General features: G+C 36.2%; 1 protein-coding gene and 1 long non-coding RNA gene across 2 annotated transcripts in view; one reads left to right on the top strand and one right to left on the bottom strand.

Annotated features, from left to right (window-relative positions):
- Window positions 1-27,936, top strand: part of ADAMTS3 (ADAM metallopeptidase with thrombospondin type 1 motif 3) — a 284,019-nt gene that overhangs the window by 134,626 nt on the left and 121,457 nt on the right. Inside the window, exon 4 of the mRNA XM_055297371.2 lies at window positions 7,275-7,431. Coding sequence (XP_055153346.2) covers window positions 7,275-7,431 — 157 coding nt within the window. The remainder of the gene's footprint in view (window positions 1-7,274; window positions 7,432-27,936) is intronic.
- The window catches only part of LOC134731638 (uncharacterized), a 37,545-nt gene continuing 23,498 nt past the window's right edge, over window positions 13,890-27,936 (bottom strand). The window contains exons 2-3 of the long non-coding RNA XR_010114078.1: window positions 19,006-19,117; window positions 13,890-14,049 (exon numbers count right to left, since the gene is read on the bottom strand). This is a non-coding gene — a long non-coding RNA (uncharacterized lncRNA). The remainder of the gene's footprint in view (window positions 14,050-19,005; window positions 19,118-27,936) is intronic.

Raw genomic sequence — 27,936 nt, forward strand, 5'->3', positions numbered from 1 at the left:
TGACAGTGCATGGTCTTTGAGCTTCTCAAAACATCTGTTGAATGTATAACCACCTAAATGGGCATTCTAGTGGATAAAAGAACTTTCACTATTTAGTTATTAGCACTGGTGATTTTTTTCCTTTCTTAAGTATGTATGGGACAGTCCTGTCTAAAATCTCAGGTACTTTAAAAATAGTCACTCCAATTTTGGTAGCTACTCAGAGAAATATTAATATAGTGTGATGGGAAGAGGTGCGGAAGAATCTACCTCTAATGGCTGTGAATATTCTGGGATCTGAAAAATATGTGGTTTTGACACTGACTCTTTCTGTAATCCCTTGTAATATCTCTTCAGCCCCCACTACTCTAATTAAATATTTTTGCATGTCTAGTTTCCTTCTCACAGACTTCATTCTCTGTGTCTTCTTCACTGCAGTTACTTTTGCTTTGACAAAACTCTCTCCTACTTAGGTGCCCATGACACTCTTCTTGGTTTTCCTCATGTCTCTCATCATTCCTTTTCAACTGCCTTCTAAATCTAAGGTGTTTATTTTCACTTGTCCATAGCTTACATTGATTTCTTCTCCCATGCTCCCTCAAGTGTTAGGCGCCTACTTTGAGCCAGGCACTGTGCTAGACCCTGGGATATGACATAGCAGTGAATATGGCAGAGCCCATGCCCATGTGAAGCTTACATACTGAATGGGGCCAGGCAATCACCTAGCCATGCTGGAAGGGAAAATGTTGGGATAGAGAGTGAAAGCGATGCTAATTGATGTAAGTGGGGTAGTACCAGTGGGACTAGGACCATGTGGCTAGAGCAGAAAGAGCAAGGCATAAAGTGTTAGAAGCCAGAAAAATAGACAAGGCTAGGACATGGAGGGCCTTATAGGCCATGGTCTAGAGTTTAGATTTTAGGAATTTCCTATATGAAGTTTCCTAATGTTATATGGACATTTCCTAGGATTCTCTATTGACCTTCCCTCAAATCTCTTTATGAACTTTTATTCTTAATTTCGGTTAACAGCTTTAGCTATTGCCCCTGAGAAGATGTATCCCAAATCCATTGTGGCTATGACTTTTTTTTTTTTTCTTGATTACAATTCTGTATTTCTCCACTGAATGCTGGGAATTTCCATCACTATTTCAAGAGAATGGTTAAAACAAAACACATTAACTTTTTCTCCTGCCTTCCAGTCAGCTTGACATTTTGGCTTTTCTGTTTCTGTGAATGAAAACATTAATTTCATAGTCATCCAACTTCAAAACTAAGGTTAGATTATGCCTTCCTTCTTTGATTTTTTTCGTTTATCAGGCATTTATTGAGTGTCTAGTTTATGTCAGGTGTTGCTTTAAGCACTTGAGATAAATAGTTGAACGAGTTGGACAAACCAGACCAAGAAGTAATTCCTGACCAGAAGGGCAGTGGTGGGTTACTAACAGTAAACAATGAACATGATAGGCAGTTAAGCGATTGAGTGTGTTGGAGGACAGTAAGTGCAGTGGAAACAACTGTGTAGGGAAAGAGGCTTGGAGTGCTGGGTTGAGAAGCAGATGGGTAGTCCGTGTATGCTCACCTAAGCAAGGACTTAAAGGAGGTGAAAATGTTAGCCACACAGAGTCCTAGGGGAAGATGATTCCAAGTAGAGGAAAGCGCCAGTGCGAAGGTCTTAAAGGAGAAACACCCCTTAAGTATTCAAGAATCAGCAAGGAGCCCATCATGCCTGGAGTGAAGCCAGCAAGGAAGAGAGTGAGCAGATGAGGCTGGAGAGGTGATGGAGTCTTGAAGGCAGTGATGGAGTCTTGAAGGCAGTGATGCTGAGATCAGGGAGGGCCTAGGTGGACTCGGTAGGAACTTTGGTTATTAATCTAAGTGAGAAGGGGAGACCTTGGAAAGTTTTGAGTAGAGGAGCTTATATTTTAAAAGGTACCATTTTTTTTTTTCCTGAAATCACTTTTAAATTAATTCCTTCCCCACTCCCCTACCCTTTTCTCTTCCCGTTGCTGCTTTTGCTATCTGGACTGTTATTTTAGCTTCTTGCTTGCTTCTATCTGGCACTTAATCATCAGAGAAATATGAAAATAGTATTTTGTTCTAGTCCATCCAATCAACATTCTTTTTTATTTATTTTTTGGGTCTCTGTTTCTACATGTTAAAATTCCGACCCAAGGTAGTACTAATAGTCCTCCGTGGCATTGTTTTGGAGCCTCCCTGCGTGAACTCTTCCCTGAATGAATGGCTTGCTTGCTGTCCACATGTGTGCCAGGAGCTTTTGTACTTACAGGAGTGTCCAGTATTTTAGCTTCCATGGGCCACATTGGAAGAAGAAGAGTTGTTTGGGGCCACACATAAAATACACTCACACTAACGACAGCTGATGAGCTTAAAAATAATCACAAAAAAACTCATAACGTTTTAAGAAAGTTTAAGAATTTGTGTTGGGCTGCATTCAAAGCTGTCCCGGGCTGCCTGTGGCCCACAGGACACAGGTTGGACAAGCTTGCTTTGGAACCTTTGCTCCCCACTGAACGGCCTCACCTCTAATTCCTTCTATTCTATCCCCACTATAGCAATACTCCCATCTTTGGAAAATCACCAAAAGTCTAAAAGCTCTTCATTCCCTCATTTGTATCATTCATTCATTCATGTAATTTTTCATCAGAACTTTATTGAATACATATTTTGTGCCAGCAATTGTGATGGAGCTTAAGGCTCAAAGGTGAGTTAAGCTAGATATATGTGCCTTAGTAGCTAACGGTTCCACAGGGGAGACAGAGAACCATAGATTTCACATTCAGCTAAATAGACCCTTGAAATTTGTGCTAAGGACCAGGAGGGAAAAGAACACATTACTTTCAGTTAGAATAATTGGCTAAGAGGGGATCTAATTTAGATGAGGGCACCTCATTTTTGTGAAGTGAGGGAGTAAGAAAATCATTTTAAGGAGATAACATTTAAGTTGAAGCCTGGAGAATAAAAACCAGCCAGCTTTGGGAAGTGTGGTGTGGCTCTTTAAGCAGAATGAATGGCATTGCAAAGACCTGAGGTTATAAGGACCTTGGAAATAGAAAAAGAAAAAGAAAATTGAACAAAATCCCCTGAGGTTGGGGCCTCGTGAGGACACTGAGAATGGCAAACTTGAGAATGGTGGGCAGCGCAGATGATGTGGGCCTTAAAGGCCAAAGTGATGAGTGCAGTTTTAAGTGCAATGGGAAGCAATTAAAGTGTTTTAAGCAAAGGAGTGGCATGATCTTTTTGGAGGTTGAGACTTCCATCTGTTCATCAAAATCCATTTGTCTCTTCTCCCTGGGCATACAGCCAGATTACATTGCCTGGCCCTCTTTGCAGTTGGCTGTGAGCCATGCAACTGTATCCTATCTATGGCATTAAGTGGAAATGGTGAATACCATGAGTAGGGCTAGCTCATAAAAATTTCCCATGTGGGCTTTCTCATACTGCTTCCTGTTTTGACTAGGCATGCTGGAAGCTTATATTAAAATGATAGAGCCATTGTCAGCCTGGACTCCTGGATGGCTGTGTGGAGTAGAAACCCTTCCTGGCCAATCCAAAACCATCCTGAGCTTTATGTGAGTGAGAAAGAAGCACCTGATGTTTTGAGCCCTTACATGCTTGCTCCACTTGCTACCAAATTCAAATTTGTCCAAATTTAATATGATAATTTTAAAGGGCAATTTTCACTGCCACACTGTGTGAATATGTAGATCATGTGAACAGTAACAGTGGCCAAAGAGAAGGTTTACTGTGATGTGGACTAGGAACATTTCAGTTGAAATAGATACTAGATAATTTCGAGTGAGAAATCAACAGTTCCTACTAACAGTTTTCTGTGTCTAGTAAGATTATGGAGGAAAAGAATTTTACTTGATTTTACTATCAACCGCCCTGTCAATTACTTTCTGCACTTTTCATAGCATACTCATTGAATTTCAGTAGGCATGTATTTTATTTATTCGACTGGATTTAGTCAAATGAGGACAAATGAACTGTCTTTCAGGATTTCTCATTTATTAGTATATTTAGTACAGTGCTTTATATAAAGTACTTTTTTTTTTTTTTTTTTTTTTTTTGAGACGGAGTCTCCCTCTTGCCCAGGCTGGAGTGCAGTGGTGCGATCTCGGCTCACTGCAAGCTCCGCATTGTGGGTTCACACCATTCTCCTGCCTCAGCCTCCCGAGTAGCTGGGACTACAGGCGCCCGCCACCACGCCTGGCTGATTTTTTTTTGTATTTTTGGTAGAGACAGGGTTTCACCACGTTAGCCAGGATGGTCTCGATCTCCTGACCTCGTGATCCACCCGCCTCTGCCTCCCAAACTGCTGGGATTACGGGTGTGACCCACCACGCCCAGCCTATATAAAGTATTTCCTTTCATTAAACTTTGCTTAAATTAATAAATAAAAGGGCTGACTTTCAGATTTTGGGTCCATGGGGTTATTGGATGTCAGTTGATCCAACTCTTGCCTTGTCACTAATACCGACTCAGTTTGACTTAAATTTGCTTTGCTTTCTGAGTAAGATGTTTAATTGTGTTGAATTTTGTTTTACCTGTGGCTTAGTGGGGTAAAATAACATCATGTGGCCTGGAATTTGAATGTTTGCCATAGCAGATATGGAGAAGTGTTTTCAAAAGGCCCATGGGCTAATCCTCACTGCCCTCCCTATCACTTTCAAGTGACTGCAATAGCCATTGCGCATTGCTCAGAGTCGCTGACCGCTTCGGTGGCACTGTTTCTTCCCTGAGTCAGGCACTCATCTGGGAGAATCATTATGATCTTTGGAAAATCTTAAGATAGGGAGTTTCTGTAATCCAAATAAACAATGATGATGTTTATAACTAAGGAAGTGTTAGCGGACTTACGAGGATGGGCGAATAATGTAGATGTTACAGAATGCAGTGACAGCGGATTTGGGGCAAAGACAAGACTGGAATAAAGATGAATACTAAAACTCCCATGCTGATGCACTTCACCTTATAAACTTCCATATATTTAAACACACCTATCTTTCCAAGATAAAGCCGGTTCACGCTTTTTGCTACCAACAGATGGTGTTAGGGATGAGACAATATTTTATCCTTATACATTTTATTAACTTTTTATACGTTTACTGTGTTTGTGCTTAGTTTGGATGTATTTTATGGACAATAATTAATTAGTGCCTGAGAAGGCCAATAGCAGTGAGTGTTGAAATTACTGGTAATAGGAGATAAAATAATATGACCGTAATATAGAAGAGATTAAAGTTAAAATTGGAAAGCATGAGGAAGACGTTGGAAATTATATTCGTAGAACAGGTGAATCCCTTAACCAATAGGAACAACTCTGAATAGGGAATAATTAATTATGTAACTTTTGAAAAACACTGTGTATTTCATAGTACATGACTAAATATAAAGTAATTCGTCAGATAAAGAAAGAAACTCCAATTATTGGAGTATCTGGAAGATCAGCATTACTACTAAGTACCCACTAGCTCAATGCTCTTTTAAGTGAAAGCTAGAGGTTTGTTCCGGAGGGTATGGGCCAAGAATAGTAGAAGAGTTGTAGTAATGTTTTCTTGTGAGACACGGCCCCATAGGTTCCAGGGCTGTTTGTATGTGCACATCATAAAGGCAAGTGTAGAAGTGGCATATGGAGATGGCATAGGCGGGCGGATCACGAGGTCAGGAGATTGAGACCATCCTGGCTAACACGGTGAAACCCCGTCTGTACTAAAAATACAAAAAATTAGCCGGGCGCGGTGGCGGGTGCCTGTAGTCCCAGCTACTCGGGAGGCTGAGGCAGGAGAATGGCGTGAACCCAGGAGGCGGAGCCTGCAGTGAACCAAGATCGCGCCATTGCACTCTGGCCTGGGCCAAAGAGCGAGACTCCGTCTCAAAAAAAAACAAAAAACCAAAAAAATTCCCTGTGAGGCTTACAAAGGGAAAGAAGGGAAATACCATACCCAGGTGTAGAAGTCAGAACAGAAAGGAAAGGGACAGATTTGAGTGCGACAGAAAAGCTATAGTCACAGGCATATTTGCTAAATATATATATATATATTTATTTATATACATATATGCATATATATATATATTTATATTTGCTGAAAACATATGCTCTTTGGTAAAGAACACCTCCCTTTCATTTCTATGTTGCTTGATAGCATAATGGCAAAGACATCAACATAGTTTGAAGGAGTAAGAAACTCCTCCCTTGTCTGTGTTGCATGAGAGCCAGTGACCTCTTGTGTGAAAATACAGAATAAGTTAAAAGTCTGAGAAAAAAATATGGCATCTCTAAATCTGATATATATTTTCAAAATAAGTACAATTTCCACACTAACACATTATTTGTTCAAATTTTGTTTTCAAATAAATTTATATTTAAATTAATATTTCGTATTATTGTATGATGTTTAAAGTAGAAACACGAGCCACAACTACTTGACTATAATGTGGACTTGATGTTTAAGAAATATCGCATTTTAGAAAAAACCGTCATTTTTCTTCAGCTATAGTACTGGCTATAGCCCTGGTGTTCTCTGAATAATTAAAAGATGAAACAGAATCAGAAAACAATAAATAGAGAGATAGAAGGAATTGAAAGCAAGAATAGGCTTTTCAGTGTGAAAGGATGCAGTTTGAGGGGGATATATATATATATATACTATTAAAGTTATAATTTTAATCATAAAGTTAGATTAAGCTAGGACAAATATGAGTTAGTTCTTCAAATTAATAAACTTTAGAAATGTGGGATTTCCATAGAAGCTTAATGAGACTATTTTAAAGAAGTAACTTTGCATACTGAATGTAACATGGAACTCATTTCTCTCATGCCACCTTGTTTGGTGGGAAGATGTAAATAAGTAAAAACATATGTAACGTGTGGACAGCTGCTCCACAATGGGTTACTATGGGAAATTAGAGATTTTTTGAATTTATGTGTCCCATATGATTCTTACTAGATATAAAATACCAAGTAGAATATATAAATGCACTTATTTTGCAGTTTGATAAAATACATACATTTTGATTTCCCTATTCTTATCCTATGTAAATTTTGTATTCTGTAGTACCTTAATATGAATTTTTCATTTCTGGCATGTGAATTTTTACCTTATATGAATTATTGATAGTTAATAATAACTATTTTAAATTTATGGCCAAATGTGGAAAGAAAAAGCGTTAGTTTTCACAAGTCATATTCTTGACATTTAAAAAGATGTGCTTGTGAGCTGAAGATGATAGATATTTCTTTTTTAAATTAACACATTTTGTGCTTTCTCTAGGCTGGAATGATAAAAAGTGATAATGAAGAGTATTTCATTGAACCCTTGGAAAGAGGTAAACAGATGGAGGAAGAAAAAGGAAGGATTCATGTTGTCTACAAGAGATCAGCAGTAGAACAGGCTCCCATAGACATGTCCAAAGACTTCCACTACAGAGGTAGGCATCTTGACAAAGCTTAATAATGAAATATAATTTTAAGATATGATGAAAACAGCTCTCCCATCAAGTAAGAGAATGTGATTGCCATGTGCTCTTGTATAATGCGGAGGTAGCAAAAGAAGTTTACATTTATAAATCATGAAATTTGGCTTGGTTTTTAAAAAATGCATAGAGTATATGTAACAGATATTTATTCCAGTGTCTTATATATCCCTGATATGACTTCTTTTAATACCTTTATATTAAAACTATTGGTTCTCTAGCCTATGTTAAAATTTGAAAATCTTTGTGGTTTGTGCTTTATAGAAGTATCTTAATTATGAATTATCACTGTTATTTTAAACCTTTTAAAGGACATATACTGGCATGGCAAACCGTTGCTTTTTGTTTTAAGACCAGTGTGGTGCATATATTTGAAAATAATAATGCCACTTGTCTTTAAAATCTATTTTGCAAAACTTTTACTAGATGGAGGAGACAATGAATCAAATTCTTCTGTGGAATTTTGTTTCAAATTAGGCTAGAACTGCTAAAGTCAAGTGAATTATGCTGCATCAAAGTTTTCTATTTTTGTTTGTTTAAATGAAACCTGAAGTAACTTACTATTAAGGAGATATGCTTATACATTGGATATAAAATTTCCTTTGGGGAGAAAAAGAAAATTTAGGAATCTATTTTTTTTTTAACCAAATCTCAAGAAGTCTGTTACATTTGCCAGGACAACTTTCTTAATTAAGAATAAGGAGTTTTCTCTTAGGGAAATGACACAGATATAAGTAAATATAAGTAATTTAGAAATAATTTGTCTTCTAGATTGCCCTTTGAGACTTGCTACCTAGTCATTAGTTTGGTTTTCAGATGCTATTATCTTCCCCTAAAATTATTTATGAACAGAATAGTGCAATTTAAGATAACTTTAAAGTTAACACATCTTGAAAATTTTAAAGAAATTTCTCATTTGAAACAACAGGACTGTATTAATAAATACAGTATTATGAAATGTATGCCTAGCTTAGAGAGTCACTGTAGTGGCTTTGCAGTTAGACTTGGTGTGAGTAATAATAGCTCTGCGCACCAAGTTGTTCTGTTATCTTAGATTAGTACTTAACCTCTCTGAGCCTCAGGTTTTTAATGAAAAAAGAAGTAATATATATTGCACAGTTGTAATAATATTAGTTGTATATGCAAATTACTGAATGTAGTATTCAACAAAAATAAGTGCTTAATCAATACTAGCTGTTATTTAATTAACTGTTAATGTTTAATATCTTTGCAGAAGATTTTCATGTTGAGTTTTGTTAAAGTTGAACCATTAGTCATTGTTTGTCTTCATGTGAATACTCAATTTTCATATTCTAAAAATGTTATTCTAAATCAGAAGACTGGTTATGTTAAAGAAAAGATAGTAGGATAGAGTGCTTTTTCTTGGTTGTTCCATATTACTAATATCTAAATCTTGGTTGTTCCATATTACTAATATCTAATACCTCTTTCAAAGCAATGGTTGAATATTTTTTAGGAAAGCATAGGCCACATGCTATGGAATTGTATAGAAGAACTGGAAGCCAGATCAGTTACTGTGGTTGTCCTCCCATCAGCTTTGTCTGTCATAACTGTAGTTTCATCAAGCTGTACCCTATTACTACATTTCAATTCCTGAAGATATCTATTTCTATAAATATTAGCCCTAGTACTTTTCATTAGTCTGATACTTATAAGAAGAAGAGATTATTTTTTTATTGAAGTAATAAAGTTACAAGAAATATTATGTTTAATACTTACTGTATTTTTAGATGATAGAATAGGGAAATTAACAGTCAGGGTATGTATATACAAAGGAATTGGAATTACAGAAATTTGGAACATTGCTTTAGATAATTATTTAAAATGTCAATTTCAATGGCATCAACATACTCAGTTTAGATTGCAATTACAGTGGAAGTAGGCCACCAACTAGAATAATATATTTTGAGACAAGTTTCAATGGTCATGGATCAGAGCAAAAGGAGTTCCTTTGTCACCTCTCAATTACCTTAAAACTTGAATCAAAATTGAATCATTCAGTTCTCTTAAAATGTTCCATGATAAACATTAATATGAGCTTAATGATTTTCACCTTCTTATTTATGAAGTTCTGATTGAATTAAGTTGTGGATGATATGAATTTACCTCCTTTTGAGAATCTTGAATTGTAACCATATATGTTAGAAATGTAACTCTTTTGCCTAGGGGAACAAGTGATTCAGATTCAGAACTTTCAAATTCTTCCTTTAACTTCTTGGTAGCAAGACAGAGAGCCAAGTCTTCTCATAGATCAAATACCTTCCAACTGTAAATTAAGAATATATTTTTGTAATGTATTCCATTATTTTAAAATGTAAAATTGAAAAAAATTAGGTTTAGAAAGGTATATTGATTTATGAATGAAAACCAAAGCGCCATATAAAATAGTGCCTTTTCTGGATTAATTCAAGATTTTATTTTAGGAAACATATGAGGTCTTTCTTAATGAGTTATACAGGAAGAGGAATAAAATCCATAAGCTAAGACTTAAGTGGAGTGAAATGTGTTTGAGAACCATGGTCTCCATACATTTCTCTGACAGCAAGTCATCAGTAGGAGTTTTGATCATAAGCAAGCCATTTCTGACCCTGCAGGATTTCATCAGTAAGGCCCATGTAATATTCTGCCCTATTTTGCTAGTTATCACAGTAATTGGCTGGCTACATTTCTTGATTTGGCAGTTTAGTTCCTCAGAACTGCCATTCATTTGAGTTCTGTAGTTTATTGCAAGTGTTATACATTAAAATCTATTAGGACCTGAACTAGGTGATGGAGAGATAGAGCCAAATGGATAGAAATTGAAGTAAAACTGATGGAGTTTTGTGATGGGGTAGGTGTTGGAGGGCGTGGGGAAAGAGAGAGAGATTGTTTAAGGAGGACTCAGAATTCCAATCTAGAAGACTAGAGAATTCTCTTTCCAGAATTCAGGTATATAAAATGAGAAACAGAAATAGGCTTGATAAAGGAGGATGATAAGTTGGTCCAATTTAAGTAGATTAAGATAGATGATCTTTTAGAACACTGAGTTAAAAAAATGCATGGTGTCTTTTCATAATCATGTCTCAGAGGCAAAGTATGAATGGCCTTCTAAACATTTCTTGTGGTAGGGATGGGTAGAGATTAGCTTGAGAGTGAGGTAGAAGTTATTGGCTTGTCGATGGTTAGAATGCCCTTTCTTGCCTTCTACTCTCTCATTCTCAGGTGTATCACTGAGAATCTTAAGGTATATACTGCACAGAATTGGGAGCCTATGAAAGATACTTGCTATAGATAAGGAGGACTTTATGTCTCCAGAAAACAAGATTAAAACTAGAAACAAAACAAAAATTATGCTTCTCCCACATTCTGGAGCCCATGAAAGATACTTGCTATAGATAAGGAGGACTTTATGTCTCCAGAAAACAAGATTAAAACTAGAAACAAAACAAAAATTATGCTTCTCCCACACTCTGGAGCCCTAAGCTATTCCACTTGACCAAATGAAAATATCTATTTCTATTTCCTGTCCCCTAAGAATATTCAGCTGAGTTTCCAACAAAAGTCACAGCTTTGAAACTGTTAAGATAATGTGTCATATGGTACGATTCAACAACACAAAAACAATCAATCAATCCCATATATAGCGGATTCTTCTTCCTTGACTCTTAATAGAAAAGTTGTATTGTTTTCACAATGTGAAACGTATGAAGAGTTGTTTAAAAATATGTTTTTTTAATTCAAAAATGCAGGGCTCTGCTTTAGAATTACCCTTTAAAGAATAAGATCTAAAGCAGTTTTACATTTGGCAATATAAATAATGGTGTCTTCTAGTGCAGAAGTGGCAAGTATTCATAACACATAGCACTGCCAGTTTCTAGCAAACGAATAGCATCCTTTTCATTAAACAAAAAACATAAACTTGGCATGCTTATGACAAAGAAACGTGTCTACTTCATCATGGTGGGCATATTTAATTTACTTCTTTTTCAGATTCAGGGGTATGGAAATGACATTTTGAAACTCTTTAATTTGGACAAAATTATATTTGAAACTCTAATTTGTAATAATATACTTAATAAAAATTAAAGGGTCATAAATTTCACTTCTACTATTGAATAAATCATTGGTCTAAACTCACGTAAAAAAATATACCCCTGCCTATCTCATAAGAATGTTTACTCTGTCATCATTAAGGACTTTGCTTTAGGCAGTCTACTTTTTTGGGGGAAGGTGGCTGAACTTGTGTGACATCATTCAGCATTTTACATTTTTAATTTAATCCCTAGGCCCTAGGCTTCTCCCCTCAAATTACCCACTATTCATTCACCAGAAGCTTTGTGTTAAAGTAATTTTTGTAATTACATCCTACCAGTGGGAAACAAGGAATAGTAAGCCTTTATCTCCTAGCTTCCTTTCAGGATTTTCATTTTCCTGCATGAACCCAAGTGCTTGTGTTGCTGGTGTGGTTGTCATGGTGCTGTGAAGGCGTGTTTTTGTCCCAGGTGGGAAACATGTAGAAGTCAGAAATGATTTGGGAGTTGCTGCTGGTTGCCAGGGAATGAAACTATGAAACAAGAACTAGAAAAACGAAAAGATTATTTCTTATTTTATTGCTCCTAGGAACTTCCTAGGCCCAGAGCCCTTCCTTGAATCTGTAGACATGTCAGTATATACTCTAACCTGCTGTATTTGGAAGTTCTCATGACCTATGCCCTGATCAAAGAGAATCATTGGTGGGCTTTGTAACCCACGCAAATATTGAACGATAGAAATTAATTTCAGCAGATGTTTTTTAGTAAATGAAGTATAGAACATAATATTACTAAATTACTAAGATATATCAAGTAGCAATTGTTATTTTGGGTAGGTGTTAAATTACAAATTTTTCACACCTGCATCATCTTATTTAGCAGCCAATTATTTGTCAAGGCTATTACTATTGGATTCATGTGGAAATACTAATCATATTTATGGAATCTATTCTCTGGTTGGTTTTGTATGTTTCACAATTGGGGTATTTATAACAATTATTGACAAAATGAAGGCAATATGAAGATTGAATTATTACATAAAATAGGAAGCAGAGTGAAGGTTAAAGAGCTTTCAGATGTGAAACATAAAGGGTAATACTTTTTTTTTTTTTCATTAAATTGCCATACTGAGTTTCTTCTGTCTCTGTATGAATAGGTTCAATGAAAAGAGCTTATTTAGGAGATAGATAGACCAGGATTAAAGTGCTACAAATGTAACTCCATATTTTTTTTCCAATAAAGAATTGAAGATGTAAAGACACAAAATGTGTTGAGACTTCAGAGCTCAGGATTACTATTTAGTTCTTGATCTTGCATTAATGGAGAAAGAGAATTGGGAGGTTTTAAATATGTTTGACTGACTGAACGGAAATTGAAGGCAGTAAACATACATCAGGGTAGAAAGCCAATTCAGATAATTTGGGCCAGATCTTGATTCTTAAATTAAGTAATTGCCTACTCAGAAAAAAGCTGTATCAATTACTGATTCATGAGGAAGCAGTTCATACCAGGAAAAAGCTTTGCTAGTATTTAAAATGTACTTGCTCTTTTTGAATATAAAACACACTCTATTATCAAAATGTAGTGTTTGCTTTCTCGCATGTCGACTGCTTTTGCTTAGGAGGGATAAACCCTTTTTTCAGAAAAATTCTGAGTACATTTTGACTCTGCTCATGCCAAGTGTGCCTCCTTAACCACATTTTATTTTATTTTATTTTTTATTATACTTTAAGTTCTGGGTTACGTGTGCAGAATGTGCAGTTTTTTACGTAAGTATACACGTGCCCTGGTGGTTTGTTGCACCCATCAACCCATCACCTACATTAGGTATTTCTCCCAATGTTATCCCTCCCCTAGACCCCCACCCCCCAACAGGCCCCAGTGTGTGATGTTCCCCTCCCTGTGTCCATGTGTTCTCATTGTTCACGGTGTTTGGTTTTCTGGTCTTGTGATAGTTTGCTGAGAATGATGGTTTCCAGCTTCATCCATATCCCTGCAAAGGGCACGAACTCATCCTTTTTTATGGCTGCATGGTATTCCATGTTAACCACATTTTAAAGCCTGTACTTCTTTTTTTTTTTTTTTCCAGGTACAATGATTTATAAACTTTAATGTTAGTAAGTGGGAAGCATTTGTGTTAGGAATCCAGACATTTCTGGAGGGTTAATAATCTTTTGTTTCATCATTTTTATTTATAACTCAGGTGCTCAATATATTTTTAAAAGATAATTTTCTATAAATTAGATGTCATTTATTTTTCTGTCATTGTTTTATTTTCCTTGCTGGATCATCAAGCATTAACTTTAAACATAATATTTATTCATGAGAATCAATACTATCCTTGAACATGTTCATTTAGGATTTTGCAAATTGTGTATCTGTGTGTGTGCGTAAGTGTGAGTATGTGTGTGTGTGCACCTCCTACGTCTCTGTGGAGGATTCAGTTAGGTTATTCTCACTCCCCTCTGTCTTCAGAGGATCTTTTTCATATGAGTCTTCTACCGGGCATCTTCCTGATATATGGGGTAAAGGTTGATGTTGTCTGTTAAAGAAAAAGAAAACATGGGAAAAATAAATGTGGCTCTTAAATAATATTTTTATTTGAAAATTGTTTGAGTTTACATGAGTTTACTGTCAATTTAAATGTGAGAACTACACATAGCCTAAAACAAATGCTCCTTTAATGCATAATTTTGTAACAGGAGCTGAATACTTGCTTTTGTTTTTTCTAGATACTAGAAATTTTACTCTAATTTTCAACTGTAGCCTGTCTGGTCTAAATATCTAAATTTAAAAATTCTCAGTGGAATTTCTTGAATTTGGGACTATATACTGGAAGCATTTGTTTCAGGAATGATTGGAGCTATTTCCCTCAATAAGATTGTATAGAGATTATCGTAAATAACCAACTATATACAGCATATTCCTGTCACTTTCAGCACCTTACTAAGTATCTGAAAAAAATGTTTTACAAGTCTGAATGAAAAGAAGATTTTTCATCTTTCAGAACTACTGTAACCACTTATATGCCCCCACACTAACTTGTTCAGTGCTTTTGACCTGAGATATTTTTTATTTGAGAGCTCTGACTGATAATATCAAACATCTTAAGTCTTTGTGTCCATTCTTTCTTATAGGACTGTCTTTAGTTCTAAGCATTTATCACCCATTTCCTGTGGAAGGCCTTGGTTCTCTCTAGTGTGCTTGACAAATTGCTATGTATACTTTTATTGTCAAGTCTTGGGGGTACTAAAATATTTTGCTCCCTAAGTTCAGTCCTCTGTATCAGCACTTTCGCAGGTTTTGTTTTTATGTTTTCAAGTTTTGTCAGGTTTTATTCCATGTGCTACATGGATAAAAGCCATGTCTAAGCCCAAAGGTCCTTGTCTCACCAAAAGGTGAAACAAATAATAAAAACGGATTTTCTTTATGTCCTGTTCTATGATACTTGTACTAATGCAGTGTCCCTAAAGAGTCTTCTACTAATGGAAATTAGGGTATTAGAACCATTATTTTAATTTCATCATACCTAACCTTTGGATAATAACATATAGGGAAAGCCAGTATGGGAAGGTATGAAGATATACATTGTCCTTCCTCATTTAGTATGCCTGGCCTTGGCTTCTGGGTCTCATGGGAAGCCCTTGTGGACATCACTGCTATGTACAGTAAATGGACCTTTCTAATTATGTTTAAAGAAGGTATTAAGTTAATCAGGCTGGGATATGTTGTTTTTGTCTCTTTCAATATCCCTTTCTCTTTGATGACCCAACATTTGAAAAATCAGTAGAAGCGTTTGTGTGGTTCACCTTAGGTTGCTATCATCTAAGTTCTGCAGGGTGTCATTTCGTCACTCGCCAGCACCCTTCCTCTTAAATACGTGGAAGCAGTGTTGTAAAATGCTGCCAGCTCAGACTTACACATATTATTAATGGGCCTCTCTGAAATATATTGGGACTATTTTTATAGATTTGCAGTTTGAAACATAGAAATTGGACAAAATTATTATACTAATCACCTGGATTCTTATTGTGGAATAAAAACCCTACCTTCTTTGGATTTGTCACATTTCCTGATTATGTGGCCCCCATTATATTGAGACTCAGGATCTGAATATTGCCCAGCCCACTTGCAGTGTACATAAAAGCCATCATTCATTCCCATTTCTTCCTTTCATTACCTAATGACAACTACACTAAAGCAACTAACTCAGATAGTCTGAATTAACTTCAAGTTTTATATTTCAGATAGGAATTAAGTAAATGGGAAGCCAAGAATTTATTATAAGTAGTAGAGACTACAAAATGAACAGTCGTTTTATTAATAAAAGGATTTCATTGTGGTACATATTAATTCTTTACAAATGTTCAAGGATAAAACAAAGAAAAAAAACAGGAAAAAGTAGTTCAGTTATCTTACAATGTTGAATGCATCATATGTCTATTAAAATTTCTATATAAAATTATCCTATATTAACGGTAGTATGGGTTCCTTTGACTGGCCAAGTAGGCACTGCTGGGCTGGCTGTCTTTTCTGCGTGGCATCTGCTAGCCCTGTTGATATTTACTGCCGGCTTGACTATAGTCTGCTCTCATTAGTACAGCAAACCACCCTGAGTTCTGGCTGGGACTGCTATTTTTCCAGCCTATATGATCCACTCACTCACGGCTTCTGGTATGGGACCCACATCGACACTGATTCAGCAGCCCTCTCTCACAGGCTCCCCAGGAGACTCAGACATTGCTGTTCTTGTTGCACAAGAATTGTGGGGAGTCACATCTTAGCTTGTGAACAGAGTGATGTCCTAGCTGCCAATAAAGTGTTCTTCCAGAATCTCCAAAACAGAGTAGGAGAAAAGGCGTTGGCTATTACAGTTCCTTGATGATTTGCATATTTTAGCCTCTTTAATCCAAATTAAAGAACGTCTGCCTGGCCCTTGAATCTGTATGTGAAAATCCTGTATTTTAATCCTGTATGCTTAATCCTATCTCTCCCCATCTGAGACTTGGCCTTGAAGGGAACTGGGAAGAAATTACAACCACTGTCTCCCCAGTTCTGTTTATTTCCCTCATCCAGAGGCACCCTAAGACCAAAAGGGCTAGGCTTGTGTTTTCCTTCCTCTAATTATATGCTTTTTCTTCACTAATCCAGACTAATGACTAAGACTTATGATAAACAGGACTTTCTCAATCCAAGAGGAAAACAAAACAAAAACAAACTTAAAAAGTTTGTGACATGGTCTCCAGGCCTACCATTAATGTACTGTGTGAGAACTAAGTATTCAGAAAATCCTTTCTCTCTTAACACAACCTAGCTTACAAATCTGTTTTTTATAAATATTACTTGAATCCAGGAGCTGAATATTGAGTCTCTTTATATTTTTTTATATTGTGTTAAGAATGCTTAACATGAGATCTATCCTTTTTTAAAAGCATAATATTCCATGTATGTATATACCACATTTTCTTTATTCATCTATCAATGAACATTTAGGTTGTTTCCACATCTTGGATATTGTGAATAATGCTGAAGTGAACACCAGGGTGCAAATATTTCTTCAAGGTCCTGATTTCAGTTCTTTTGGATATATGCCCTGAAGTGAGATTTCTGGATCATATGGTAGTTCTATTTTTTAATATTCTCAGGAGCCTCAGCATACTTTATTTTCTCTAGGAACTGCACTATTTACATTCCCACCAACAGTGCAAGTGTTCCCTTTTCTCTACATCTCCTCAATACTTATCTTTCTTACCGCAGGCATTCTAACAGGTGTTATGTAATATCTCACTTCTGTTTTGGTTGTTATTTCCCTGATCAGTGATGCTGAGTATCTTTTCATATGTCTGTTGGTCTGTTTTACTTTGAAGAATTGTCTCTTCAAGTCCTTCACCCATTCTTTAATCAAGTTATTTTGTGTGTTTTTTTTTTTTTTGTGTGTGTGTGTGTGTTTTGTTTGTTTGCTTGTTTTGCTACTGAGTTGAAGTAGTTCCTTAGATTTTTTTGGATATTATTCTCATATCAGATATATGGTTTGCAAATATTTTCTCCCGTTCTATAGGTTGCCTTTTCACCCTGTTAATTTTTCCTTCGCTGTGTAGAAGCTTTTTAGTTTGATGTAGTCCTATTTGTCTATTTTTGCTTTTGTTGCCTGTGCTTTTGGGGTCATAACTAACAAATCATTGTGAAGATCAGTATCATGAAGATTTTTTGCTTTCTCCTAGGAGTTCTATAGTTTCAGTTCTTACATTTAAGTCTTCAATCCATCTGGGGTTGATTTTTGCTTATGGTGTAAGATGAGGGTTCAATTACATTCTTTTGCATGTGTATATTCACTTTTCCCAATACCATTCATTGAGGAGACTCTCCTTTCCCCATTGTGTATTTTTGTGGAGGACCATTTGACCATATATGCGTGGATTTATTTCTGGGCTGTCTATTCTGTTCCATTAGTCTGTCTGTTTTTATGCCAATACTATATTGATTTGGTCATGGTTGCTTGGTTATAGATTTTGAAGTCCCATAGTATGATGCTTCCAGCTTTGTTCTTTGTTGTAAAGATTATTTTGGCTACCAAGGGTCCTCTGTGGTTTCGTAGGAATTTTGTAATTGTTTTTTCTATGTCCATAAAAAATGCCACTGGAATCTTAATGGGGATTGCATAGAATCTGTAGATTATATTGGGTATTTTAAGCATTATGGACGTTTTAACAATAACTTTTCCAATGCATGAACATGGGATGTCTTTCTATTTATTTGTTTCTTTTTTATTCTTGATGCAAGAATTCTAGTATGTAATATTCTCCATCCCTTCCCTTTTCTCTCCATTGACTCAAAGCCTCCCAGCCGTTTCTGAGGGCTGATTATTAAGTAGGTTATCTACACACAAAGTCAGGGAGAAATATTTTCCAAAATTATCCCCATTATGCAAGTTCTAATATTTATGTGGTCGACGTTTTTGTAGTTTCAAATTGTTACAGTTGCAGAAAACGTATGTGTTCAAGGGTTGTTGAAAGGACTCTTGTTAGGAGATTTTTGTTTAAAAATTTTTTTTTTATCTCCAAGTTGGGATGAGGAATGATAAAATGTCAAATGCAAAATAGCAAAAACTAGTGTTAAGAATAAAATTAATGTTAGAAAAAATAAATTCTTCTGCATAACTCAAGCACACTTTACCACATGATTTTTCACAAATACAGCTTTGACATCGTGAGTAACTAGGAGAACCTTGGAATTTTCAGTTTTCTGATGTCTGTATATCCAAATTTGGGATCTTAATGCTACTTGACTCTTATTTTTTTTTCTATCTAATATCTGTGGATATTGAGTTTTATCCCAAATTCCACAGAATTTTATGTGTGAGTAAAAAGGAATCAAATTTTCTTCATGAATATAGAAACATTATACTTTATTTCTGATACTGTTAAAACTGCTTAGGGTTATCTATGCACATCAGAGAGTAGATAGTATTAATGTGGTCACCATGAAGCCATATACTTACTTTTGCAGATTTTTCTAACTTTTTATCCAGAGATAGAAAAGTGACAGAAGTACCATGTCCAGGCCTCACTCAGTACAAATAGAGAGATCATCTGTTTTAGTCTTCTTAAATTCTTGGCAAAAACAAAGGAAAAATTAAGACCAAACATGATGGCAGTTTCTTACTTTAGGTACCCAGTTCCAGTGACTAAAGCTTAAAGAATACGTTGACTGTGTTATACAACAGAGAAACTAATAAACAAATGAGGATGAGAAACCGTAAGTGCTCAGTGTTCAGTCCTTTGGGAATACCCCCTGGTATTTCCAGGTATAGGGACTAAAATATAAGACCTAGGTATAAGCAACTATTTCCGTAAATATATTTTGATTAATGTAAGAACACTTTGCATTGAGATGGGATCCTGCACATTTTCTGTTCAACCCCCTTTGGACACTCCCCCGACACTAACTCCCAGACATTAATGGACATTCCTATGAAAGATGTTTTATAGCCAAAGGAAGACAGTCCAACTGTGTTACATTTCTTAGAGTAAACTTTGCCAAGGATATTCTGTAAAAACAGATTCAGACATTTGAATCTGATCTCTTCAGCTACTTTTGAGATTAGACCTTCATTCTGGGTCTTTATAATACTAAAGAAATAATGAATCTAAGCATGGACTTTTTTGACACAAGACTATCTAACATATATCTTTTTAATAATCTTTATTATTTCCTATATTACAGAAAGGAAAAAAGAGCTAACATGTTTCAGCTAATTCATGAGAAAACTAAAGCATTTATTAGAGATAAACTGGGTGTTTATATTTTATGCCTTCAAAAACTGTGAAGACAATATTAAATTACAAATGATAAATTTTGGATGAACACCTAGGGTATTCTTGATGCAAGATATGTTATTATTATCATTTATTTATCAGATGCTCAATATATGCTCTTTCATCAAATGGTATAGCATACTTCAGTAAAGATTGGTATTAAAACCAAATCATTATGCAATTAGCATTATAGTGAATGATCTAGAAAATATATGTTGTGTGACTTTAGAGATAACAGTGAAGGCTCAAGTGTTTTAGGGACTTCATGTGAATGTTCAAAGATGCTTGGGTTTTGATTTGAGATACAATGACTGGGAGGAAGGAGGCCATTCCTGAGGAAAGAAGACAAGGAAAGAAGACAAAGTTTAGAGAACTAACTAATAGTGATAGTATGGTGAAAATATTATTATCAATAACAATCACGGAAAGTAAAAAAGGCATATAGTGATATATTACCTTGATGCTGTTTTCATAATGACTAATTCAATGAGATTGATTCAGTGTCTTAGATATTATTGTTACATAAATATTTCTTTTCTTTTAGTAGAGTTTATTTCAAGGGCTTACCATTAAATAGTTTTGTAACCTTGGTCAAGTTACTTAACCTATCAGTGCTTAAGATTCCTCATCTACAAGGCAGAGAAAATAACAATGCTTACTTCAAGCATTGTTCTTTGCATTAAATCTAAAATTGACTTAAAGCAATTAGCTTTAGTTTCTTATACTTACTAAGCTGTCAATAAGTTAGCTCTGACTTTTCTTTTAAATCACAACTACATCTTTCCTTTGTGATGGTTTTATAATCTTATAAAGATTATCAGCCATCTTTCTTTGAGCATGTGGTTTATAGCATATTTTCTTTCTTTTTTTTTTTTTTGAGACGGAGTATCTCTCTGTTGCCCAGGCTGAAGTGCAGTGGCACGATCTCAGCCCACTGCAACCTCTGTCCCCCAGGTTCAAGCGATTCTCCTACCTCAGCCTCCCAAGCAGCTGGGATTACAGGAGCCTGCCACCATGCCCGGCTAATTTTTGTATTTTTAGTAGAGACGGGGTTTCACTGTGTTGGCCAGGCTGGTCTTGAACTCCAGACCTCAGGTGATCCACCCACCTCAGCCTCCCAAAGTGCTGGGGTTACAGGTGTGAGCCACCGTGCCCAGCCTGTAGCATATTTTCACATAGTATCACTTACTGCTCAACCCTGGTGTCATTCAGATGTTCTGTTTCATGTTTCTACTCCCGGCTTTTAGGAAACTGCTGTCCAATAGGATTTACATGATGATGGAAGTGTTCTAAATTAGTGCTGTCCAGTATGGTAGCCACTGGTCATATGTAGCTATTGAGATGTGACTAGTGTAACTGATGAACTGAACTTTTATTTTTATTTAATTTTAATTCATTCAAATTTATATAGTTGCATATGACTAATGGCCCCTGTATTGGACAGTATATATATATATATATATATATACACACACACCATGGTGCAAATCCTAGACCCACACTGTCCAATACATATATATACATATATATGTATATATATACATACACATGTGTATACATATATATACATACACACACATATATGTATATATGTGTCCTATATATGTGTCCTATATATATATATGTCCAATATATACCTATATATGTCCAATACATATAAATACACACACCGTGTGTATATATACACACGTATACGCACACCGTGTGTATATATACACACGTATACGCACACCGTGTGTATATATACACACGTATACGCACACCGTGTGTATATATACACACGTATACGCACACCGTGTGTATATATATACACTATATATACATATATACACAAATATATATACATATATATGCACAAATATATATATACATATATACACAAATATATATACATATATATACACAAATATATATATATATCTTCTTTACAGTTTTCTAAGTTCCTCCCAAAAACTTATTTCATTTGAGTCTCCCAAGAATTACATAAAATAGGTGGAATTACCCCAATTTTTCCTTTTTGTTCAACATTGCTTACTCAGGGGTCTAGCACAGTACCTAGCACAGGGTAGGTCTTCAATGAATACTGATTGAACAAATGAATGATGAGTGATTATGATACTCAGAAATGTTAAGAACCTTGCTGAGAAAAATAATTTTTTTTTCAGAGAAAAGTCTTGTTCTATTGCCCAGGCTAGAGTACGGTGGCATAATCATAGCTCACTGCAACCTCAAATTCCTGGATTTAAGCAATCCTCTCACCTTAGCCTCCCCAGTAACTGGAACTACAGGTGTGCACCACCACACTCAGCTAATTTCTTTTACTTTTTTTGTAGAGATGAGGTCTCACTATGTTGCCCAGGCTGGTCTCAAACTCCTGGTCTCAAGCAGTCCTCCCATCAAAGCCTCACAAAGTGCTCAGATTCTGATGGCTCACACCTGGCCAGAAAAATAACTTAAACATTTTCTCCACATTTTTAATTAGATAATAAAGTGAAAGTTTTGCAAGTACTTTTAAAACTGAACAAAAAAGCTCTCAACTAAAGTTTTTTGGGAAGGTGAAAAATGAAGTAGAACAGCTAATGTGACATAGAAGAAGTCCTGTACTGTCAAAGATTCTCTGTAATTTGTAGATGAAAATTACAAGGAAGGTAATCTGAAATTGCACTTATCACCTTAGATGTCTGGTTATCAAACCCAGACTGTGTAATGAAGTCCCTGGGCTGTATTCTTTTTACTGTTGGAGGGTGGGGGTTGAATGGGACTCAGGAGTGGGATGCATAGCACAGAAGAGGTAGTTTGTGGGGTCCTCCAGATTTAGGATGTAGAACTTGCTTACTTAGTCACTGGTGTCACACGTTTCTCTTTTGTTTTCATCTTATGAACTTTCATGAAGATGTGCATGAGTCTTCAAGATGATATAAGTGTCCTTTGTCTTCATAAATATCTGGTTGGAATTTGGGTCCTTTCATCCTTTGTAGATACTTTTATGTATGTATGTATGTATGTATTTTAGACCGAGTCTCGCTCTGTCACCCAGGCTGGAGTGCAGTGGCATGATCTCGGCTCACTGCAACCTCTGCTTCCCAGGTTCAAGCAATTCTCCTGTCTCAGCCTCCCAAGTAGCTGGGATTACAGGCATGCGTTACTATGCCCAGCTATTTTTTTTTTTTTTTTGTATTTTTAGTAGAGACGGGGTTTCTCCATGTTGGCCAGGCTAGTCTTGAACCCCTGACCTCAGGTGATCCACCTGCCTCGGCCTGCCAAAGTGCTGGGATTACAGAAGTGAGCCACCACGCCTGGCAGATACTTTTATTTTATCAACATTGTTACCACATTTCTCTAAAGAACATTTTTCGTTTTGCACCCTTCATCTGTTATCCAGCTCCCCCTCAACAATGCTCTCATCCTCAACAATTTATAGAAATAGTTTTCCACAGAGACCTAAAAATTTCAACAGATTGTTGTTCTCAGAACTTATTTTACTGGTCCTCTTCATGATGACACTTCATAGGAGATTGTTTCTTTAAATTTTCTTTTGTCTCCTGATACCCTCAGTGTAGGCTCCTTACCCCTTACTATCTTGGATTGGTTGTTTTGGGTCTCCTTCTTCTCCTGCAATGTAGTAGTGATTTTTTTTTTTTTTTTTTTTTTTTTACATTCAGTTGTATCCTACATAGTTTACAAGGGATGCTCTTTTTGTAGCTTCAGGTATGTTCACTGAATATCCATGGTCTTCTCTAGTATAGGTTTTGTGATCAGAAAGACATGTCTTCAAATCAGAGCTCTGCAATTATCAGCTCTGTCACTTGCAGAACTTTAGGAAGCCTCTTTAGAGATCACTGTCGCATCTATAAAACTAAACTTCTGCGTGTCTCAGGATGCTGTTAATTATATGGTGCCCTACACAAGATGGGGAGTCAGCTCACAATTTCTATCCTGTTTTCCTCTCCCCTTTTCCTGTCTTACCCCAGCCAAAACTATAGTTGATATACTTTTGATATACTTTTCTTTTTTTTTTTTTTTTTTTTTTGTGTGTGTGTGTGTGTGTGTGATAGAGTCTCACCCTGTTGCCCAGGCTGGAATGCAGTGGCACAATCTCAGCTCACTGCAACCTCCACCTCCCTGGTTCAAGCGATTCTCCTGCCTTAGCTTCCTGAGTAGCTGGGATTACAAACGCCCACCATAGCACCTTGCTAATTTTTTGTATTTTTGGTAGAGACGGGTTTCACCATGTTGGCCAGGCTGGTCTCAAACTCATGACCTCACATGATCCACCCACCTCGGCCTCCCAAAGTGCTAGGATTACAGCATGAGCCACTGCGCCCCGCCGATATACTTTTCTTATATTTGTCTCAGGTAAGAACAGTTAATGCCAGATTATGAAGAACCATTTTTTACAAGTTTAAAAAAATATACTCACAGAAGTTATGTACTGTAATATGTATTTTAGAAAATCTGTCTTCCATTCATGTGGAATACAGAATACACTCGTGGAGTATAGAGAGAATGAGAGAGTAGAGGCAGGGAAAAGAGCTTGGAGTGTTTTTCCCTGGAGTACTAATCCAGGTGAGAGGTGATGAGGTCATGAGATGTGTCAACTCCAATGTGAAAAAGAAGGAGTGGATTTGTCTGAGCCCATTTTAAGAATCAGGGCAGACATTTTTATGGGGCTGCTTTAACTTGAGGCTGTTCATGATCATTATGACCATTTCATTTTTAATTTTGGAAATTTTAAAATAAAAGCGCAACAGCATTCCTTAGGCTATCCCCTGACTCCTACCCAATCTCTGAGTATAAGATTCGGAAATGGAGCAGAAATAAGGGTTCTTTGTTTTATATATATTACTTAGTACTTTTGTAAATCCAGAAAGCATAATATTTAAAATTTGTTTCTTAAGTCATTAAATCATAGTTTTAAATACCCCAACATGATGTGCTTTAAAAGTAATGTCATGTATCCGTCTTTATGGAAGGAAAAGAGAGCATATGATGCCTGCTCTGATGTAGTGTGGGATGCAGTTAGCTAGGCTTCCTCATCGTCTCCCCTGCTTGTTCTTTCTGTAAATTTACTCATATTCCCTTCTGCATCTGCAGTGTCTTCTTTTCGACTCCACTTAGTGTTCATTCTCCAGTGTGGGTGTCATCATTTCTTTTTTCTCTGAAAGTTTTTTTCCTAATATTTTATAGTTCTTATAAGTTATATTGATTTTCATACTTTGTCATATACCATGTTATTATGTTACTTCATGTTTTTAATTCTTAATTCATTGAAATCTGTTTTTTAGCTTCTCCTATCTGATTTACTTGCAAAATAAATAACAAAATCTTTGATGAGAAAACTGTGCTGATACATTTGCTTTTTCCTTACCTTACCTCTCTTTAAGGTCCTCCACAGATAGCTGTGACTCAGACTGGCTAGCATTGCGTTTGTTTCTAACCCTCCACCAGTTCCTGGACTACTCCTTCTTTATCCTTTCCTCTTCTATTCCAGTTTTAGTAAATGACACCAACATCCACCCAGTTAACTCCCTGATTTTCACATCCCTTATCCAGGTGGTTTTACATCCAGATAGCTCTCAAGAAAACGGCCCACGCTCTGTTGTTTCCACTTTTGTTCAGAGCCTAATAATTTTTGTTTCAAATACTGCAGCAGCATCCTGAACTGTTTTGCTGCTTCTAAACCTATCTCCCTCTATTCCATTTTGAGATAGAAGGTTACCAAATGTTGTGGACCGTGTATCCACAGCATGTGCGTGTTTATATGCACACACACACATACAAATATACTACTATCATTTATACATTATGGAACATGCATCCTATGTATTATAGAACTTTCATGGAGCTATAAATTTTGAAGACTGTAATAAAGAGAACTATAGAAATTCTTTTTCCCCATATTCCAGTGAATGTTTTCGTATGTGTTTGCAATCTCTGCTTTGGAGATTGCTGCTTTTGATTGAAGATGTAGTCATCGTTGTAAACTGAAATACTTTATGTCATTTATTAATCTAAAAATGTCTAGTGGTTCCCAACTCCCTATTGGATAAAATATAAATTTTTTATATTTGTCCTCCGTTGCCTTGTACTTCCATAGTTTATCTATTTTATCTCATTATACATAAGTGATGCCACTGCCCAGTATACACTCATTATTTTGGTTCTACTGAACTTTGAATTGCCTAAACACTTAATTTTTAAACTTGCCTTTTTTTTGTCCTTATACGTGCTAGACTGCATGTATGGATATATGAGTTGAATATGTCCATATTTGAGTTGTTTTCAAAGGAGTCTATCATTTTTAAAATTTGTGGAAATAACTGCCTTTAAACCATTTGATATTCTTTAGATAATCTAATTTGCTTTTGCCATATGTGTAGCTGGGCACGGTGGCTCCCACCTGTAATCTCAGCACTTTGGGAGGCCGAGGCAGGTGGATCACCTGAGGTCAGGAGTTTGAGACCAGCCTGATCAACATGGTGAAACCCCGTCGCTACTAAAAATACAAAAATTAGCCAGGTGTAGTGGCGCATGCCTGTAATCCTAGCTACTCCAGAGGCTGAGGGAGGAGAATAGCTTGCACCCAGGAGGCGGAGGTTGCAGTGAGTCAAGATCGCGCCACTGCACTCAGTCTGGGCAACAAGAGTGAAATGCCATCTCAAAAAAAAAAAAAAAAAAAAAAAAGCCAAATGTGCATATATGTTGGAGACTAAAAGGGTGAGAAATGGATTTTATTCATGTCATACCATATGTTGCCTACGAAAATACTGGACATTTAGTATCAGAATATTAATTGAATAACATCTAATTTCAAAAGCGTACCTTTTGGTTTCCTTTCAAGTGTATGAATCAACTATTTTAGTGTAGTAGTATTTACTAGTTCAGTTTTAGAAGATGTTTTGGTGAGAGGGAAACATGCTTCAGTATGACTTCTTCTGAATAATGCAAAAAATAAACATACATCACCCCCCTCAATGGGTAGAATACTTTTGTATTTGAAAGGGTAGGAAATGTATGTTGCAGAAATGGCAATGTTGTGGGTGAAGAGATCTTCATTATCTCAGCCAACCGTGGTCTTCAGAAGCAATGACATCATTGTTGCTTCACTGACTTCAGAATTCACGCAAGAGACAGAGGCCCATGAACTGAAGACAGCTTCTTTGTCAGACATGGTGTAGAAAGGAAGACACAAAGCGCTTCCTGTTGAGTCATGGCGGGCTTTGCGACTCAGTTCTTGGTCCTTTGTGAAAGCACATGACTGGACTTGTAGAAGATTAACCCCCTTAACATTTCTGTAAAAATTTAAACAGATGCAAAGCAGCACCATCACTTTTCTTTTCCTCTCTGTTGTGAATTCAGTATTCTGGTGGGCAGTGAATTATATTGAATCCCCTCAGAGAGGCCAGGGCAGTCAATGGTGGCTGTGAATGGGGCCCTCTGAAGGGCTCAGCTGTGGGTTTTTTTGGGCTTTCACTGTTCTTTATAGCATTATTCCTCTGAAAGAGCTCCCTCTAAGAGTGGGGTCAGTCTACAGACCTTTATAGTGCTTGAAGTAATCCACCCTTTAATCTGTTCCTTCCTGTGGGAAAATCAGTGTGGAAAAAGAAAAGAGTGAGCTGGTATTTACATCCAGATATAGACTGTTTAGAAAGTTTACTTTTAATCTTCTACTGTCCTTTGTATGAGTACAACTTGTTTTCAAATTTAGTTTCTTAATAAAACAAATTCCAGAAATTCAATACATGGTTTGCGCTGATAATTTAATCTAGTTATAGATGCTGAAGAGCTGTTGTTCTTAACCTTCTTTCCTAGCCTGGATCATCAGTTCATTAATCCAGCAGACATTACATGCATTTAAAAGTAAGTATATACTATCTTATTAATAAAATGATATAAGTGATCTCTACATCCTTTTTATTTTCCTGGTTGTGACTTTACTTAAGTATTCTGTATGTGGAAAGGATTATGTATGTTATCATTATATGTCAAAATATTACGTTTGAGGGTAACAAGATTTAGCTCTTGATTTTAATGACAAAATTGGTGACAGTGATAGCACAGATACTGACTTCCTTTGCGAATGGGATAGTAATTGGGAGGTGGGATGCTAAGGG

The sequence above is a fragment of the Symphalangus syndactylus genome, chromosome 10 (assembly GCF_028878055.3).
Source record: "Symphalangus syndactylus isolate Jambi chromosome 10, NHGRI_mSymSyn1-v2.1_pri, whole genome shotgun sequence".
NCBI classification, from domain to species: Eukaryota; Metazoa; Chordata; class Mammalia; order Primates; family Hylobatidae; genus Symphalangus; species Symphalangus syndactylus.